Source organism: Oncorhynchus mykiss, chromosome 18 (genome assembly GCF_057628025.1).
Source record: "Oncorhynchus mykiss isolate SJ-2025 chromosome 18, ASM5762802v1, whole genome shotgun sequence".
In the NCBI taxonomy this organism is placed as follows: domain Eukaryota; kingdom Metazoa; phylum Chordata; class Actinopteri; order Salmoniformes; family Salmonidae; genus Oncorhynchus; species Oncorhynchus mykiss.
In genome coordinates this window covers 3,195,001-3,214,912 of record NC_143039.1, presented here as the reverse complement: position 1 = coordinate 3,214,912, position 19,912 = coordinate 3,195,001, and the positions used below count along the sequence as shown (strand labels likewise).

The following is a 19,912-nucleotide window of genomic DNA, read 5'->3' as shown; positions in this document are numbered from 1 at the left end:
CCGATTTGCTGACTTTGAAGCACAAAAAAGCAGGTTGGAACTGCTCGGTAACCCATTTGCTGTTGACGTGGAAAGCTCACCACCAAACCTCCAAATGGAGTTGATTGACCTCCAATGCAATGATGCACTGAGGGCAAAATATGCGGCAGTGGGTGCTGCGGAGTTCGCCCGTTTCCTCCCCGGCACAATGCCCCAGCTGCGCATCCAGGCTGCTCAAACGTTGTCTATGTTTGGCAGCACATACCTGTGTGAACAACTGTTTTCTTTGATGAACCTGAACAAAACATCACACAGAAGTCGACTTACTGCTGAACACCTCCACTCAATTCTGAGGATTTCTTCAGCTCAGAGCCTTACCCCGAACATTGATGAACTTGTGGAAAAGATGGGACACCACCAAGTATCACCCTCAACCTCAAACAAGTGAACATTACTGTGCAATCACATATTTAGAGTTTTTACTCAGTTCAAGTTTAAAAGTTAAAATTTAATATTTGTTTTCACTGCATGTTACTTCTCCTTAAACAAAGTGTTGTTTTTGATTAATAGATTTTTGCACTTTATTTTTTTGTATTTCAATCCAATTATATTTTAAAAATATTTCAGTTGAGTGGATGATAGAAAATTGCTATTATTGTTTTTTCTTTGAAGTAAATTTAGCCCACTTTTGCTAAAATAGAAAATATAGTCTACTGATGGTGCCTTGAATACCGGTTTCTTTCATTTAATGTTCATGTTATGGGGATATTTATATAAAGGAAATTTGTCTTTTGTGTCTGTTGAAAATTAAAGATTACTGACAGAGCCATAAGAAAATATTGCTTTATTTATCTGATCATATTGTAATATATTTGTTAGGTTTTCAGTAGGTTCAATTAGGTTCACTAGACTATATGCGTCATTTAAAAATTTTTCAATGAACATTCGAACAGTCCGGCCCTCGTCTTGTAGCTGATTTTTTTATTTGGCCCTCCGTCCATTTGACTTTGACACCCCTGATGTAGATGATATTCTGTTGTTTAATTACTTCCCCTAGCAGGGATTTATTACATGTTTCAGTGCAACAACAACGTGTCTCCTTTTAGGGCCCTCAGCAGTTTACATCCCTGGACAGTAAAAAGTAGTCAACTGTAAAAACAACAGTACCAAGTCAACATATCTAAAAAGCTATCCTGTGTAGCAGCCTATCTATCCTCTAGCCAGGTCCCAGACCTGCTGGTGTTATCATAACAAGGAGTGGCATGTTGGCACCCAGGCTACAGATCCTTCAGTGGATCTCTCTGTCCTCCCTGTCGATGTACACCAAGCCATGGTCTCCGTAGGCGTCGTAGTTCTCATAGAAGTTGTGTTTGAGCCAGGCAGGCTGGTAGGAGGTGGTGCTGTAGAAGAAGGCCTCCATCATGCTGCCTGGGCTCCTCTCTCTCCCCTCCACCTTCCAGTCCTCCAACTCTATCTGAACGGAGGTGCGTTGGTACATGGTGGGGCAGCCCTCGAAGGCGTCTAGGAAGCTCAGCATGGTGTCATCCACCCTGTACACCTCCCCCTGGACCCTGTGGCCCTCCCCGGGACGGTTCAGCAGGTAGGGGATGTTGTACTTCCCAGCGATCACCAGCGGGTAGCCATCTACGGTGCGGGCGTGACCACAGAACTCAGCCTTCCCGTTCCCCTGGTCCGGCAGCATCCTGAAGTAGTTGGGCTGACCCTTCTTCAGAGTCCCATAGACAAAGATATAAGTCATCTGGACCGGCGGGACGTAGATCTGGAAACAGGACAGATATGGAACACTTAGTTGTCTCACAGTTAACTGGACAACCTGCAGTTGACACACCCATTTCTGCACCGGAGGCTGCTGAATGGAGAACGGGCTCATAGTAATGGCTGGAATGGAGTGGATGGAATGGAAACTAACACATGAAAACCACGTGATTTGATACCATTCCGTTTCAGCCGTTACTATGAGCCTGTTCTCCCCAGTGAAGGAGCCACCAACCCTCCTGTGATGTGTGACCTATTGATTCTTGAAGAATATACTGGAACTTATGAATGTCTCATGACCATAGTTTAACTGTTGGACCCCAGCGGAAATCAAAACATAACCTGGTTTTACTCTGTTGGATTCTGGCATGAAATATTCTAATTCATGTTACCATACTAGAACTAAGGATTCAAATCAAATAAAACATTGATTACTTCACATGTAAAAGTAATGTATGTGTTGGGGTCAATGAAGAATGGATAGAGAACTGGCTGTATGGAAAGTTACTGAGTCAGACAAGGGGAAGGGTGGATAGAGAACTGGCTGTATGGAAAGTTACTGAGTCAGACAAGGGGAAGGGTGGATAGAGAACTGGCTGTATGGAACGTTACTGAGTCAGACAAGGGGAAGGATGGATAGAGAACTGGCTGTATGGAAAGTTACTGAGTCAGACAAGGGGAAGGGTGGATAGGGAACTGGCTGTATGGAAAGTTACTGAGTCAGACAAGGGGAAGGGTGGATAGAGAACTGGCTGTATGGAAAGTTACTGAGTCAGACAAGGGGAAGGGTGGATAGGGAACTGGCTGTATGGAAAGTTACTGAGTCAGACAAGGGGAAGGGTGGATAGAGAACTGGCTGTATGGAAAGTTACTGAGTCAGACAAGGGGAAGGGTGGATAGAGAACTGGCTGTATGGAAAGTTACTGAGTCAGACAAGGGGAAGGATGGATAGAGAACTGGCTGTATGGAAAGTTACTGAGTCAGACAAGGGGAAGGGTGGATAGAGAACTGGCTGTATGGAAAGTTACTGAGTCAGACAAGGGGAAGGGTGGATAGAGAACTGGCTGTATGGAAAGTTACTGAGTCAGACAAGGGAAAGGGTGGATAGAGAACTGGCTGTATGGAAAGTTACTGAGTCAGACAAGGGGAAGGGTGGATAGGGAACTGGCTGTATGGAAAGTTACTGAGTCAGACAAGGGGAAGGGTGGATAGAGAACTGGCTGTATGGAAAGTTACTGAGTCAGACAAGGGGAAGGGTGGATAGAGAACTGGCTGTATGGAAAGTTACTGAGTCAGACAAGGGGAAGGGTGGATAGAGAACTGGCTGTATGGAAAGTTACTGAGTCAGACAAGGGGAAGGGTGGATAGAGAACTGGCTGTATGGAAAGTTACTGAGTCAGACAAGGGGAAGGGTGGATAGAGAACTGGCTGTATGGAAAGTTACTGAGTCAGACAAGGGGAAGGATGGATAGAGAACTGGTTGTATGGAAAGTTACTGAGTCAGACAAGGGAAAGGGTGGATAGAGAACTGGCTGTATGGAAAGTTACTGAGTCAGACAAGGGGAAGGGTGGATAGAGAACTGGCTGTATGGAAAGTTACTGAGTCAGACAAGGGGAAGGGTGGATAGAGAACTGGCTGTATGGAAAGTTACTGAGTCAGACAAGGGGAAGGATGGATAGAGAACTGGCTGTATGGAAAGTTACTGAGTCAGACAAGGGGAAGGGTGGATAGAGAACTGGCTGTATGGAAAGTTACTGAGTCAGACATGGGGAAGGGTGGATAGAGAACTGGCTGTATGGAAAGTTACTGAGTCAGACAAGGGGTGGATAGAGAACTGGCTGTATGGAAAGTTACTGAGTCAGACAAGGGGAAGGATGGATAGAGAACTGGCTGTATGGAAAGTTACTGAGTCAGACAAGGGGAAGGGTGGATAGAGAACTGGCTGTATGGAAAGTTACTGAGTCAGACAAGGGGAAGGGTGGATAGAGAACTGGCTGTATGGAAAGTTACTGAGTCAGACAAGGGGAAGGATGGATAGAGAACTGGCTGTATGGAAAGTTACTGAGTCAGACAAGGGGAAGGGTGGATAGAGAACTGGCTGTATGGAAAGTTACTGAGTCAGACAAGGGGAAGGATGGATAGAGAACTGGCTGTATGGAAAGTTACTGAGTCAGACAAGGGGTGGATAGAGAACTGGCTGTATGGAAAGTTACTGAGTCAGACAAGGGGAAGGGTGGATAGAGAACTGGCTGTATGGAAAGTTACTGAGTCAGACAAGGGGAAGGGTGGATAGAGAACTGGCTGTATGGAAAGTTACTGAGTCAGACAAGGGGTGGATAGAGAACTGGCTGTATGGAAAGTTACTGAGTCAGACAAGGGGAAGGGTGGATAGAGAACTGGCTGTATGGAAAGTTACTGAGTCAGACAAGGGGTGGATAGAGAACTGGCTGTATGGAAAGTTACTGAGTCAGACAAGGGGTGGATAGAGAACTGGCTGTATGGAAAGTTACTGAGTCAGACAAGGGGAAGGGTGGATAGAGAACTGGCTGTATGGAAAGTTACTGAGTCAGACAAGGGGAAGGATGGATAGAGAACTGGCTGTATGGAAAGTTACTGAGTCAGACAAGGGGAAGGGTGGATAGAGAACTGGCTGTATGGAAAGTTACTGAGTCAGACAAGGGGAAGGGTGGATAGAGAACTGGCTGTATGGAAAGTTACTGAGTCAGACAAGGGGAAGGATGGATAGAGAACTGGCTGTATGGAAAGTTACTGAGTCAGATAAGGGGAAGGGTGGATAGAGAACTGGCTGTATGGAAAGTTACTGAGTCAGACAAGGGGAAGGGTGGATAGAGAACTGGCTGTATGGAAAGTTACTGAGTCAGACAAGGGGAAGGGTGGATAGAGAACTGGCTGTATGGAAAGTTACTGAGTCAGACAAGGGGTGGATAGAGAACTGGCTGTATGGAAAGTTACTGAGTCAGACAAGTGCAGAAAGTTCATATTGTTCCTAAGGAGGGCAACAGTCTAGTTGCAGTTCCTGATAAGGCAGGCCAGCTGGGGAACTAGGGAGGACTGAGGAATTCAGCTCCAGGTCAAGTCAACAGATGAAGTGAGAAGAAACCCCTGGGAGGGGGTCAGAGGGGCCCACCACAACGAACCCCCCTCCTACTACAGTCCTATCTCACACAGAGGGGCCCACCCCTACTACAGTCCTCTCTCACACAGAGGGGCCCACCCCTACTACAGTCCTCTCTCACACAGAGGGGCCCACCCCTACTACAGTCCTCTCTCACACAGAGGGGCCCACCCCTACTACAGTCCTCTCTCACACAGAGGGGCCCACCCCTACTACAGTCCTCTCTCACACAGAGGGGCCCACCCCTACTACAGTCCTCTCTCACACAGAGGGGCCCACCCCTACTACAGTCCTCTCTCACACAGAGGGGCCCACCCCTACCACAGTCCTCTCTCACACAGAGGGGCCCACCCCTACTACAGTCCTCTCTCACACAGAGGGGCCCACCCCTACTACAGTCCTCTCTCACACAGAGGGGCCCACCCCTACTACAGTCCTCTCTCACACAGAGGGGCCCACCCCAACGATCCCCCTACTACAGTCCTATCTCACACAGAGGGGCCCACAAAGGTTCTAGCATCAGACAGGGCCGTGACTTATAAAACCTTTTTTTTTTTTAACTAGGCAAGTCAGTTAACAACAAATTCTTATTTACAATGACGGCCTACCGAGGAACAGTGGGTTAACTGCCTTGTTCAGGGGCAGAACGACAGATTTTCACCTTGTCAGCTCTGGGATTGAATCTTTGAACCTTTCAGTTACTAGTCCAACGCTTTAACCACTAGGCCACCTGCCGCTCACTACACCAGTGAGAGGAACCAGTTCAGTTCCTCCCTCGCAACAGAGATGCATTTGCTGTGTTAGGAGTTGACCTGCCTCGTAGGAGGTTATAAATACATGTTGTGTAATCACGCTTTGTCTTTGCAGCTGAATGAACCAGTGGGTGAATAGACTGGGTTTGAGCTTTTCCTAGTCGTCCATTTAAGTTTATAACAAATGTCAAATACAAAACAATACTGTATAGCCTCAAAACAATAACTAGCTGCTTTCAGTTGCTGAAAACTAGCTGCTTTCAGTTGCTGAAAACTAGCTGCTTTCAGTTGCTGAAAACTAGCTGCTTTCAGTTGCTGAAAACTAGCTGCTTTCAGTTGCTGATAACTAGCTGCTTTCAGTTGCTGATAACTAGCTGCTTTCAGTTGCTGATAACTAGCTGCTTTCAGTTGCTGATAACTAGCTGATAACTAGCTGCTTTCAGTTTCTGATAACTAGCCGCTTTCAGTTGCTGATTACTAGCTGATAACTAGCTGCTTCTAGTTGCTGATAACTAGCTGCTTTCAGTTGCTGATAACTAGCTGATAACTAGCTGCTTTCAGTTGCTGATAACTAGCTGCTTTCAGTTGCTGATAACTAGCTGCTTTCAGTTGCTGATAACTAGCTGCTTTCAGTTGCTGATAACTAGCTGCTTTCAGTTGCTGATAACTAGCTGCTTTCAGTTGCTGATAACTAGCTGCTTTCAGTTGCTGATAACTAGCTGCTTTCAGTTGCTGATAACTAGCTGCTTTCAGTTGCTGATAACTAGCTGCTTTCAGTTGCTGATAACTAGCTGCTTTCAGTTGCTGAAAACTAGCTGCTTTCAGTTGCTGAAAACTAGCTGCTTTCAGTTGCTGAAAACTAGCTGCTTTCAGTTGCTGAAAACTAGCTGCTTTCAGTTGCTGAAAACTAGCTGCTTTCAGTTGCTGAAAACTAGCTGCTTTCAGTTGCTGAAAACTAGCTGCTTTCAGTTGCTGAAAACTAGCTGCTTTCAGTTGCTGAAAACTAGCTGCTTTCAGTTGCTGAAAACTAGCTGCTTTCAGTTGCTGAAAACTAGCTGCTTTCAGTTGCTGAAAACTAGCTGCTTTCAGTTGCTGAAAACTAGCTGCTTTCAGTTGCTGATAACTAGCTGCTTTCAGTTGCTGATAACTAGCTGATAGCTAGCTGCTTTCAGTTGCTGATAACTAGCTGCTTTCAGTTGCTGATAACTAGCTGCTTTCAGTTGCTGATAACTAGCTGATAGCTAGCTGCTTTCAGTTGCTGATAACTAGCTGCTTTCAGTTGCTGATAACTAGCTGATAGCTAGCTGCTTTCAGTTGCTGATAACTAGCTGCTTTCAGTTGCTGATAACTAGCTGCTTTCAGTTGCTGATAACTAGCTGCTTTCAGTTGCTGATAACTAGCTGCTTTCAGTTGCTGATAACTAGCTGCTTTCAGTTGCTGATAACTAGCTGCTTTCAGTTGCTGATAACTAGCTGCTTTCAGTTGCTGATAACTAGCTGCTTTCAGTTGCTGATAACTAGCTGCTTTCAGTTGCTGATAACTAGCTGCTTTCAGTTGCTGAAAACTAGCTGCTTTCAGTTGCTGAAAACTAGCTGCTTTCAGTTGCTGAAAACTAGCTGCTTTCAGTTGCTGAAAACTAGCTGCTTTCAGTTGCTGAAAACTAGCTGCTTTCAGTTGCTGATAACTAGCTGCTTTCAGTTGCTGATAACTAGCTGATTACTAGCTGAACTCATGTTGTTGTACAACTTCAGCAACAAAAGAGAGGTCTGAACCAAAGTAGTAAACTAGTTTAGGCGTCTGCAGATTCTCCAAACCCTCTCCTCTGGCGAGCAACTGGGAGCATGTTTTTATTCCAGCCCAGCACTACGCGTGAATCAAATGTATGTAAAGACTGAAGGTGCAGAAACCAGAGATAGTTGATGAGTAATAATGCTTGGCTGGAACCTAAACACCCAGTAGGTCTCCAGGACTGAGGTTTGGTTTTGAAATGCATCAAAGGTAATTTAGCTTGATACAGTCACTACACAAGTCATAACCGAACCTGTATATCGGCAACGTTAGATGATTATATAATGAAATACATTGAAACACAATGTTGTTCTGCTCACCAACAGCGACGTGAGTAAAGCAGCTCCTCGAAAGCCTCTCATCACGTCTTGTCGGGGTTTAACGGCCCCGGTGAAAGGTAGGCTGAACTGACACCGGAATGAAGAGGGAGGGTTCCGGTACAATGTTGTCGTCATTTCCTTCGTTTTGTGGCTAGAGTTAAATAGTTTCTAAAGAACAAACTTCACGTAGGCAACCGAAATGAATCATTCGTGTATATTTGTGTTATATTAAACATAGCGGGAGTAACATGTTGGCAAGCAATAAGCATGGCTGAGTTATTATCCTTACACTTTCAGAAATACTAGTCGATTTATTTATCAGTAGCGGATTTAGATACGGGCATCCAATGTGTTGCTTTACCGCCACCTACTAGACTGGAATACAACTCCCTTATGCTTTACTTGAAAAATAAACATGTACTAAATAAATGCCCTACCATCTAACACTACACACTACACTTTCAAAATGATATCTAACACCCCCCTATTCTACTAATTAAATGTATTTATTCCTACCTCAGGCCATCATCCTGAAAGGATGGGACACCACCACTTAGCCCACCCTGTAACTCTTCTGATGTCAAGTCTCCTAAACCCAAACACCTCTGCAGCTGCCACCACTACCTCTCTTTTCTGAGGCTTCCGGTTCCATCCCTGCTGTACAGTTGACAACCGTTGCTATTGTAACGGATGTGAAACGGCTAGCTTAGTTAGCGTGGGCGCTAAATAGCGTTTCAATCAGTGACGTCACTTGCTCTGAGACCTTGAAGTAGTAGTTCCCCTTGCTCTGCAAGGGCCGCGGCTTTTGTGGAGCGATGGGTAACGATGCTTCGAGGGTGACTGTTGATGTGTGCAGAAGGTCCCTGGTTCGCGCCCGGGTATGGGCGAGGGGACGGTCTAAATTTGTACTGTTACACTATGAATGCTAAAAATCCCACTCTTACTGAAACATCACTTTTTGTCCTATTCCTCTGTACTGATTGTGTTGTTTATTTATGTGACTTACTATGGTTACTGACTTCAATTATAAATGTTTTATTTGTTCTATAAGATGCCCCCTAATTCAACCAAGGAGAGGACAAGGACATACGCTATATATGCAAATGTATGTGGACCCTGTGGTGGTTATTTCTGTATAATCAAACGAGGAGAGACGTATCACACAAGTCTGAGTTAAACTTAATCAAAAATCTGTTATTCACTTATTAATAAGAGAGCAGGTCCCTACATGCACACTGAGTGAACAGAGGGAGAGCCCCATGATTCTGAGTTGGGGCTTTCTTTATATATTTGGGGCGGCAGGTAGCCTAGTGGTTAGAGCGTTGGGCCAGTAACTGAAAGGTTACTGGGTCGAAACCCCGAGCTGAAAAGGTACAAATCTGTGGTTCTGCCCCTGAACAAGGCAGTTCCTAGACCAGTTAACCCACTGTTTCTAGGCCGTCATTGTAAATAAGAATTTGTTCTTAACTGACTGGCTTAGTTAAAGGTAAATATATATATATATATAAATATAACCCAACCTTGTTACATGTTCTTAAACTACCACAACTGTCTCAATGTGTCAAACCAGATGCTGACTACTAAAACCTTGTGAAGCTTGGGAGGTGTGAGCATGGCCAATAAGGTGCTAGGGAAGGTTAATGCCAGGATTAAGATTCTGGCTAGAAAGTCCAAGCTGTTTGATAAGGACTCCATGAATGTGCTAGTCACAGCCCTCATTCAATGCCATTTTGACTACGCTAGTATTTCCTGGCTTGGGGGCTTATCTAAATTTATGAAGGGGGAGCTCCAGATTGCCCAGAATAAGCTGATCAGGGTAGTATTGTGGGTGAGTCCACGTACTCACATAGGCAGGAGCTGCCTGTCGAGGCTAGGGTGTCCCAGATTAGACTAGGTCTGGTTTACAGGAGTATTTATGGTCCTACGCCCAGATATCTAAGTGATTACTTTCCTCGTGTTAGGGATGCACACAATCACAGCGCCAGATCAGGTGTTGCTGATGTATGCTAATACAGGTTCAGGAGTAATGCTGGGAAAGGTACTTTCTTGTATACTGGAGCCTCAGAATGGAATGAGTTGCCTCTGCCCATAAAAACAACGTCCTCTCTGGGCAGCTTTAAAAATAAAGTAAAAATGTGTTTGATGTCTTCTGTGCCCATATGAATAACCGCTATGATGAAGCTGGAATGATGAGACAGATGTTCTTCTTCTCTGTTTTTGATGAGACAGATGTTCTTCTTCTCTGTTTTTGTGTTATTATTTCACTACCATAATGTGTTCGATCTTGTCTAGCCATCTTGTCTCAAGAGGACCACAATGGAAATAATTCCCAGACTGTATTGTGTGTTATCCTCCATGATTTAACAATGGAAATAAGTCCCAGACTGTATAGTGTGTTATCCTCTGATTTTATTCATGTGCTGTATGGCTTTTTCAAGTTTTATGTGTGCTTGTTTTTTTTAAATGGTCGAATTAATAAACTAAACAAAAATAAACTAGAACTGTTTGTTCTTAGAATAGAGGATAAGGAGAGACCTCGTCCCGAACATGCAAGTTTCAGACTTACAGGGGGTGGAGGTAAGAACACGAGATGTGCCCAGCCGTGGTGAATCATGTAAGTTTCAGACTTACAGGGGGTGGAGGTAAGAACACTAGATGTGCCCAGCCGTGGTGAATCATGTAAGCTTCAGACTTACAGGGGGTGGGGGTAAGAACACGAGATGTGCCCAGCCGTGGTGAATCTAGATACAGAGTTAGGTGACAACAGACACAACCAGAGTAACAGGATTGTACACACCGGCCGTTTAAAGTAACGCTGATACTAACTCGCCACAACATCCCCTCAAATTAGTGGATTCGGCTATTTCGGCAACACGCGTCGCCAGAAGGTGTATAAAATCGAGCGCACCGCCATGCAATCTCCATAGACAAACATTGGCAGTAAGACTGCCTGTATCTCTTGGAATGAGATGTTCAACGAGAAGGTGTCCACATACTTTTGGTCATGTGGTGTAAATTAACTAAATCCAACAAGGTTCTATAAAGATACCAGGAGTTTCTTCAGAAACAAAAAGAAAGAAGAGAAAAGAAAGTGGTGAACTGAAATTCATCTCACAGAAGGAAAGGGGGGGGGGGAGGGGGGGGAAAGAGGAGTCATGGAAAATAAAGAAGCAGAAGATCACCAGAACAGGTTATGGAGTCATACCTGTCGGGGAACACACCACCTGAACTCACCTGAAGTCTTACAGTGACACAATGCCTACCTGCCCCTCAAATGACTCCCCATCTATGGGATTGTTTTGGCCCACAGACCGTGATAATTGGAACAAAAAGAGGCAGACAAAACACAACCTTCCACTTCCACCTGCACAGCACCACAGACATCTCCTAGCACAAATACAGCCCATTGCAGACATGCATGAGGGACTGATTGGAAAGTGGTGTGTTGTGAAATATAATGAAGACCCTTCCCCTGGTATTATACAGTATGTTGGTGCAGAGAGCAGTGCTCCAGTCAAGATGATGAGTCGTGTGGAAGCCAACCAATTATTTTGGCCAATGAGAGAGGACATTGTATGGTACCAACCAGGGAATGTGCTTGGGCTTGTCCCTGAGCCTCATCCAGTGACAAAACAGCATATGATGCTTGATGGCTCAGTCTGGGATGAAAATGTGCTCTCTCGTTAAGCAGTAGAGAGCATTAAGGGCAAACCCTAATCTTGAGCGAGCACACACCTGTCTCATGAGTCAGAATCAATAGACTGCAACCAGTGAACAACCATTTGTTTAATGTCAACCATTGTTTCTTCCTAATGCATTGAATCCCAACACTGTTCGACAAGATGCTTTGAGCTAACTTGAATCATCAGCTATCTGAGCAGCTAACCGATCGCTGCAGCTGTACAGCCCATCTGTAAATAGCCCATCCAACTACCTCATCCCCACATTGTTTTTATTTACTTTTCTGCTCTTTTACTCTTTTTCCGAGTTTAAAAGTAGAAAGTTTGCAGCCATCCACTTCCTTGTGTCTGAAACACAGGCTTCTAGCAAGGGCAATTTTGGGGATTCACCATGTTTCATTGAAATGTACAGCTGTGTGTCATCCGCATAGCAATGAAAGTTAACATTATGTTTTCGAATGACATCCCCAAGAGGTAAAATATATAGTGAAAACAATAGTGGTCCTAAAACAGAATCTTGAGGAACACCAACATTTACAGTTGATTTGTCAGAGGACAAACCATTCACAGAGACAAACTGATATCTTTCCGACAGATAAGATCTAAACCAGGCCAGAACTTGTCCGTGTAGACCAATTTGGGTTTCCAATCTCTCCAAAAGAATGTGGTGATCGATTGTATCAAAAGCAGCACTAAGGTCTAGGAACACGAGGACAGATGCAGAGCCTCGATCTGATGCCATTAAAAGGAAATTTACCACCTTCACAAGTGCCGTCTCGGTGCTATGATGGGGTCTAAAACCAGACTGAAGCATTTCGTATACATTGTTCGTCTTCAGGAAGGCAGTGAGTTACTGCGCAACAGCCTTTTCTAACATTTTTGAGAGGAATGGAAGATTCGATATAGGCCGATTAGTTTTTTATATTTTCTGGGTCAAGGTTTGGCTTTTTCAAGAGAGGCTTTATCACTGCCACTTTTAGTGAGTTTGGTACACATCCGGTAGATAGAGAGCCGTTTATTATGTTCAACATAGGAGGGCCAAGCACAGGAAGCAGCTCTTTCAGTAGTTTATTTGGAATAGGGTCCAGTATGCAGCTTGAAGGTTTAGAGACCATTATTATTTTCATCATTGTGTCAAGAGATATAGTACTAAAACACTTGAGTGTCTCTCTTGATCCTAGGTCCTGGCAGAGTTGTGCAGACTCAGGACAACTGAGCTTTGAAGGAATACGCAGATTTAAAGAAGAGTCCGTAATTTGCTTTCTAATAATCATGATTTTTTTTCCTCAAAGAAGTTCATGAATTTATCACTGCTGAAGTGAAAGTCATCCTCTCTTGGGGAATGCTGCTTTTTAGTTAGCTTTGCTACAGTATCAAAAATACATTTCGGATTGTTCTTGTGTTCCTCAATTAAGTTCGAAAAATAGGATGATCGAGCAGCAGTAAGGGCTCTTCGGTACTGTCCTTCCAAGCTAGTCGGAAGACTTCCAGTTTGGTGTGGCGCCATTTCCGTTCCAATTTTCTGGATGCTTGCTTCAGAGCTCGGGTATTTTCTGTGTACCAGGGAGCTAGTTTCTTATGAGAAATGTTGTTAGTTTTTAGGGGTGCAACTGCATCTAGGGTATTGCGCAAGGTTAAATTGAGTTCCTCAGTTAGGTGGTTAACTGATTTTTGTCCTCTGACATCCTTGGGTAGACAGAGGGAGTCTGGAAGGACATCAAGGAATCTTTGTGTTTGTGAATTTATAGCACGACTTTTGATTTTCCTTGGTTGGGATCTGAGCAGATTATTTGTTGCAATTGCAAACGTAATAAAATGGTGGTCCGATAGTCCAGGATTATGAGGAGAAACATTAAGATCCACAACATTTATTCCATGGGACAAAACTAGGTCCAGAGTATGACTGTGACAGTGAGTAGGTCCATTCTCTCTGGAATGCTAACCTTGCTCGGATTTCATCTACCTTGTTGTCAAGAGACTGGACATTGGCGAGCGGTGAGCGATGTGCCCGTCTCGGGAGCCTGACCAGAAGGCCGCTTCGTTTGCCTCTTTTACGGCGTCGTTGTTTTGGTTCACCAGCTGGGATCCATTGTCCTGGATGGTGGGCAAAACACAGGATCCGATCCATTGTCCTGGGTGGTGGGCAAAACACAGGATCCGATCCATTGTCCTGGGTGGTGGGCAAAACACAGGATCCGATCCATTGTCCTGGATGGTGGGCAAAACACAGGATCCGATCCATTGTCCTGGGTGGTGGGCAAAACACAGGATCCGCTTCGGGAAAGTCATATTCCTGGTTTTAATGATGGTGAGTTGACGTTGCTCTTATATTCAGTAGTTCTTCTCGACTGTATGTAATGAAACCTAAGATTACCTGGGGTAACAATGTAAGAAATAACACATACAAAAACAAAATACTGCATAGTTTCCTAGGAACGCGAAGCGAGGCGGCCATCTCTGTCGGCGCCGGCAGTGGCAATGTGTATGTCTATTGAATACTATTGAATGCTATTCCCAAGGAAAAACAATACTGCCTGGATGTTTTGGAGTCTGATAACACTGAGGAGGACGTTGGGAAAAAATATCTTGGGAATTGAGTAGACTGACAGCCCATTTCATTGATCCCCAATCCTTAGGTAAAGCTGTACAGTGAATGTCAATACACACAATAGGCTGACTGGAGAGGTGGTTTCACACAGTCTCTGATAAGAGCTACAACGCTAATATTTGCATCAACTCTTCACAGTTGTGTTCTGTGGGTGTCATCGAGTGGACTGATACCCCATTTCATTGCTTCACATTCCAACCTTGTTTAACATGATCTAGTCTAAATATGGCATGATTCCACCAATTTGTAACCTTCTGCATCACTTTCAAAGAGGTACTTTTAGTTTGTGGGCAAACCGCAAATTCCACTATTAATCCTTATTGTGGCTAGCTTCACAACACATGACCCGGACCGTGGAGCCTCACTAGCCAGATGAAGCCGAGGCTGAATACCGTCACCCCAGACGGGACTTGCCGCCAGAGTTAAAATACTTAAACTTCTCCATCTGCCGTAGTGTTGTTTTCTACCTGATGTCGGTGACCTGTTTGTCTGCTGGAATCACTATGGCAACGCACACTGTGGCTCTAGCTTGCTTTTTTCCCCCTGTCTTTCTTGTCGTGCTACTTTAAATATATATATATATATATATTTCACCTTTATTTAACCAGGTAAGCTAGTTGAGAACAAATTCTAATTTATGCTGTGCGGACTGGTATGACGGTTTCCCTCCTCTAAACGCAGTATTACCCCAACACCAGTGTTTTATTGTAAGGGATAATCAACTAGGGGCTAATACTGTGTTCTATGGAAAATAATGAACGACGTGGAACTTCCTCAGAGTTGTATTATTTTCCAGAGAAGGCATTGAGCCCAGAGTTGTATTATTTTCCAGAGAAGGCATTGAGCCCAGAGTTGTATTGTTTCCCAGAGAAGGCATTGAGCCCAGAGTTGTATTATTTTCCAGAGAAGGCATTGAGCCCAGAGGTGTATTGTTTTCCAGAGAAGGCATTGAGCCCAGAGTTGTATTGTTTTCCAGAGAAGGCATTGAGCCCAGAGTTGTATTGTTTTCCAGAGAAGGCATTGAGCCCAGAGTTGTATTGTTTTCCAGAGAAGGCATTGAGCCCAGAGTTGTATTGTTTTCCAGAGAAGGCATTGAGCCCAGAGTTGTATTGTTTTCCAGAGAAGGCATTGAGCCCAGAGTTGTATTATTTTCCAGAGAAGGCATTGAGCCCAGAGTTGTATTGTTTTCCAGAGAAGGCATTGAGCCCAGAGTTGTATTGTTTTCCAGAGAAGGCATTGAGCCCAGAGTTGTATTGTTTTCCAGAGAAGGCATTGAGCCCAGAGTTGTATTGTTTTCCAGAGAAGGCATTGAGCCCAGAGGTGTATTGTTTTCCAGAGAAGGCATTGAGCCCAGAGTTGTATTGTTTTCCAGAGAAGGCATTGAGCCCAGAGTTGTATTGTTTTCCAGAGAAGGCATTGAGCCCAGAGTTGTATTATTTTCCAGAGAAGGCATTGAGCCCAGAGTTGTATTGTTTTCCAGAGAAGGCATTGAGCCCAGAGTTGTATTATTTTCCAGAGAAGGCATTGAGCCCAGAGTTGTATTGTTTTCCAGAGAAGACATTGAGCCCAGAGTTGTATTGTTTTCCAGAGAAGGCATTGAGCCCAGAGTTGTATTGTTTTCCAGAGAAGGCATTGAGCCCAGAGTTGTATTGTTTTCCAGAGAAGGCATTGAGCCCAGAGTTGTATTGTTTTCCAGAGAAGGCATTGAGCCCAGAGTTGTATTATTTTCCAGAGAAGGCATTGAGCCCAGAGTTGTATTGTTTTCCAGAGAAGGCATTGAGCCCAGAGTTGTATTGTTTTCCAGAGAAGGCATTGAGCCCAGAGTTGTATTGTTTTCCAGAGAAGGCATTGAGCCCAGAGTTGTATTGTTTTCCAGAGAAGGCATTGAGCCCAGAGGTGTATTGTTTTCCAGAGAAGGCATTGAGCCCAGAGTTGTATTGTTTTCCAGAGAAGGCATTGAGCCCAGAGTTGTATTGTTTTCCAGAGAAGGCATTGAGCCCAGAGTTGTATTATTTTCCAGAGAAGGCATTGAGCCCAGAGTTGTATTGTTTTCCAGAGAAGGCATTGAGCCCAGAGTTGTATTGTTTTCCAGAGAAGGCATTGAGCCCAGAGTTGTATTGTTTTCCAGAGAAGGCATTGAGCCCAGAGTTGTATTGTTTTCCAGAGAAGGCATTGAGCCCAGAGGTGTATTGTTTTCCAGAGAAGGCATTGAGCCCAGAGTTGTATTGTTTTCCAGAGAAGGCATTGAGCCCAGAGTTGTATTGTTTTCCAGAGAAGGCATTGAGCCCAGAGTTGTATTATTTTCCAGAGAAGGCATTGAGCCCAGAGTTGTATTGTTTTCCAGAGAAGGCATTGAGCCCAGAGTTGTATTATTTTCCAGAGAAGGCATTGAGCCCAGAGTTGTATTGTTTTCCAGAGAAGACATTGAGCCCAGAGTTGTATTGTTTTCCAGAGAAGGCATTGAGCCCAGAGTTGTATTGTTTTCCAGAGAAGGCATTGAGACCCAGAGTTGTATTGTTTTCCAGAGAAGGCATTGAGCCCAGAGTTGTATTGTTTTCCAGAGAAGGCATTGAGCCCAGAGTTGTATTATTTTCCAGAGAAGGCATTGAGCCCAGAGTTGTATTGTTTTCCAGAGAAGGCATTGAGCCCAGAGTTGTATTGTTTTCCAGAGAAGGCATTGAGCCCAGAGTTGTATTGTTTTCCAGAGAAGGCATTGAGCCCAGAGTTGTATTGTTTTCCAGAGAAGGCATTGAGCCCAGAGGTGTATTGTTTTCCAGAGAAGGCATTGAGCCCAGAGTTGTATTGTTTTCCAGAGAAGGCATTGAGCCCAGAGTTGTATTGTTTTCCAGAGAAGGCATTGAGCCCAGAGTTGTATTATTTTCCAGAGAAGGCATTGAGCCCAGAGTTGTATTGTTTTCCAGAGAAGGCATTGAGCCCAGAGTTGTATTATTTTCCAGAGAAGGCATTGAGCCCAGAGTTGTATTGTTTTCCAGAGAAGACATTGAGCCCAGAGTTGTATTGTTTTCCAGAGAAGGCATTGAGCCCAGAGGTGTATTGTTTTCCAGAGAAGGCATTGAGCCCAGAGTTGTATTGTTTTCCAGAGAAGGCATTGAGCCCAGAGTTGTATTGTTTTCCAGAGAAGGCATTGAGCCCAGAGTTGTATTGTTTTCCAGAGAAGGCATTGAGCCCAGAGTTGTATTGTTTTCCAGAGAAGGCATTGAGCCCAGAGTTGAGTATCCCTTTTATAACATGTCTGTAATTTAACACATTTGTCTTTAGAAATGTGTTCATTAAACACTGAAGTAGCTAGCGAGTTTACTATAGAGCTACAGTAGTTGAGAGCTCATGTTTCATGAGCTAAAAGTTAAAAAATCCCAGACATTTTCCATACGCACAAAATGCTTATTTCCTTCAAATATTGTACATTTGTTTACATCCCTGTTAGTGAGCGTTCCTCCTTTGCCAAGATAATCCACCTGAAAGGTGTGGCATATCAAGAAGCTGATTAAACAGCCTGATCATTACACAGGTGCACCTTGTGCTGGGGACCATAAAAGGCCTCTTTAAAATGAGCAGTTCTGTCACACAACACAATGCCACAGATGTTTCAAGTTTTGAGGGAGCGTTTCAGTTGGTATGCTGACGGCAGGAATGTCCACCAGAGCTGTTGCCAGAGGGTTGAATGTTAATTTCTCTACCATAAGCTGCCCCCAACGTTGTTTTAGAGAATTTGACAGTACATCCAACCGGCCTCACAACCACACACCACGTGTAACCAAGCCAGTCCAGGACCTCCATATCTGGCTCCTTCACCTGCGGATCGTTTGAGAAGAGGTGGGGGAGGGGTGCTGGGGAGTATTTCAGTCTGAAATAAAGCCCTTTTGTGGTGAAAAACTAATTCTGATTGGCAGGGCCTGACTCAGTAGGTGGGCCAAGTGGGTGGGCCTGTGCCCTTGGCTGCACCCCTGTCCAGTCATATGGAAACTATAGAGCCTAATTAATTTATTTCAATTGACTGATTTCCTTATATCAACTGTAACTCAGTAAAATCATTGAAATTGTTGCATGTTGCGTTTATATCTTAGTTCAATATAATGTGAAAATCTAATTCAACAATACCAATACTGATTTCAATTCGACTTCTGCTTTCAAAAGGAGCTCAAACAAAACATGGAAAAAGGAACTATAGCCATTCAATTCTGCCATGCAAATATACCTTACAATTCCCCTTCAAGCCAATCAGAAAGGAGTATTCAACAACGCCATGGTATAAATTAATGTAAACTCTTAGTGTTATTGTGTTTCCTTCCAACCTGGTCTCAGAGCATTTTGTTATGATTCTGTACGTAAATCCGGAGACACTCCATTCAGTAGGATATGTCACGTTTGGTATGGTTACCTAAGACAGATGGTTACTTCAAGCAAAACAAAACAAAAGGAGAGTGGATGGATAACACGAACATCTAGCAACCCAAAGGTTGTTTAAATCTCGTCAGGGACAACTTCAGCATTTTAGTTCATTAGCAAATGTTCTACTACTTTGCAACTACTTGTTATGTTCCCTAGCCCTTCACCTAACCCTTTAACATAACTCCTAACCTTAACCCTAACTCCTAGCCTAGCTAAAGTTTGCGAGCTAGCTAATGTTAGCCATCTAGCCACCTCACTAATGTTAGCCATCTAGCCACCTAGCTAATGTTAGCCATCTAGCCACCTAGCTAATGTTAGCCATCTAGCCACCTAGCTAATGTTAGCCATCTAGCCACCTAGCTAATGTTAGCCATCTAGCCACCGAGCTAATGTTAGCCATCTAGCCACCTAGCTAATGTTAGCCATCTAGCCACCTAGCTAATGTCAGCCATCTAGCCACCTAGCTAATGTTAGCCATCTAGCCACCTCACTAATGTTAGCCATCTAGCCACCTAGCTAATGTTAGCCAGCTAGCCACCGAGCTAATGTTAGCCATCTAGCCACCTAGCTAATGTTAGCCATCTAGCCACCTAGCTAATGTCAGCCATCTAGCCACCTAGCTAATGTTAGCCATCTAGCCACCTCACTAATGTTAGCCATCTAGCCACCTAGCTAATGTTAGCCATCTAGCCACCTAGCTAATGTTAGCCATCTAGCCACCTAGCTAATGTTAGCCATCTAGCCACCTAGCTAATGTTAGCCATCTAGCCACCGAGCTAATGTTAGCCATCTAGCCACCTAGCTAATGTTAGCCATCTAGCCACCTAGCTAATGTCAGCCATCTAGCCACCTAGCTAATGTTAGCCATCTAGCCACCTCACTAATGTTAGCCATCTAGCCACCTAGCTAATGTTAGCCAGCTAGCCACCGAGCTAATGTTAGCCAGCTAGCCACCGAGCTAATGTTAGCCATCTAGCCACCTAGCTAATGTTAGCCATCTAGCCACCTAGCTAATGTCAGCCATCTAGCCACCTAGCTAATGTTAGCCATCTAGCCACCTCACTAATGTTAGCCATCTAGCCACCTAGCTAATGTTAGCCATCTAGCCACCTAGCTAATGTTAGCCATCTAGCCACCTAGCTAATGTTAGCCATCTAGCCACCTAGCTAATGTTAGCCATCTAGCCACCTAGCTAGAATTCATACAAAACATATATGTTTTGCAAATTCATAACATATTGTACGTTTGGAAAATTGGTAACATATAAATCCTCTTTGGAAATGGGACACAAGGAATCTTTTTAAATCTCACCCCAAATGACTGTCTGGTGAACGAGATGTTTAAAAGTGAAATCATTTTGGAATACATATTGCATGGACCAATATGTATATATTCTACATTTAGGCAGACACTCTTATCCAGATCAATTAGGGTTAAGGGCACATTGACAGATTCGAACCAG

At 44.1% G+C, this 19,912-nt stretch overlaps 1 protein-coding gene across 1 annotated transcript; it reads right to left on the bottom strand.

Moving 5' to 3' along the window:
• Positions 1–1,001: 1,001 nt before the first annotated feature.
• LOC110515619 (gamma-glutamylaminecyclotransferase) lies at positions 1,002–8,387 on the bottom strand. Its single transcript, XM_036972582.2, has 2 exons — positions 7,753–8,387; positions 1,002–1,759 (listed from the first exon to the last, which is right to left on the bottom strand). Exons 1-2 carry the CDS (start codon positions 7,885–7,887, stop codon positions 1,268–1,270), a joined length of 627 nt encoding a protein of 208 aa, XP_036828477.2. The 5' UTR covers positions 7,888–8,387; the 3' UTR covers positions 1,002–1,267.
• Between the last annotated feature and the right edge of the window lie 11,525 nt (positions 8,388–19,912).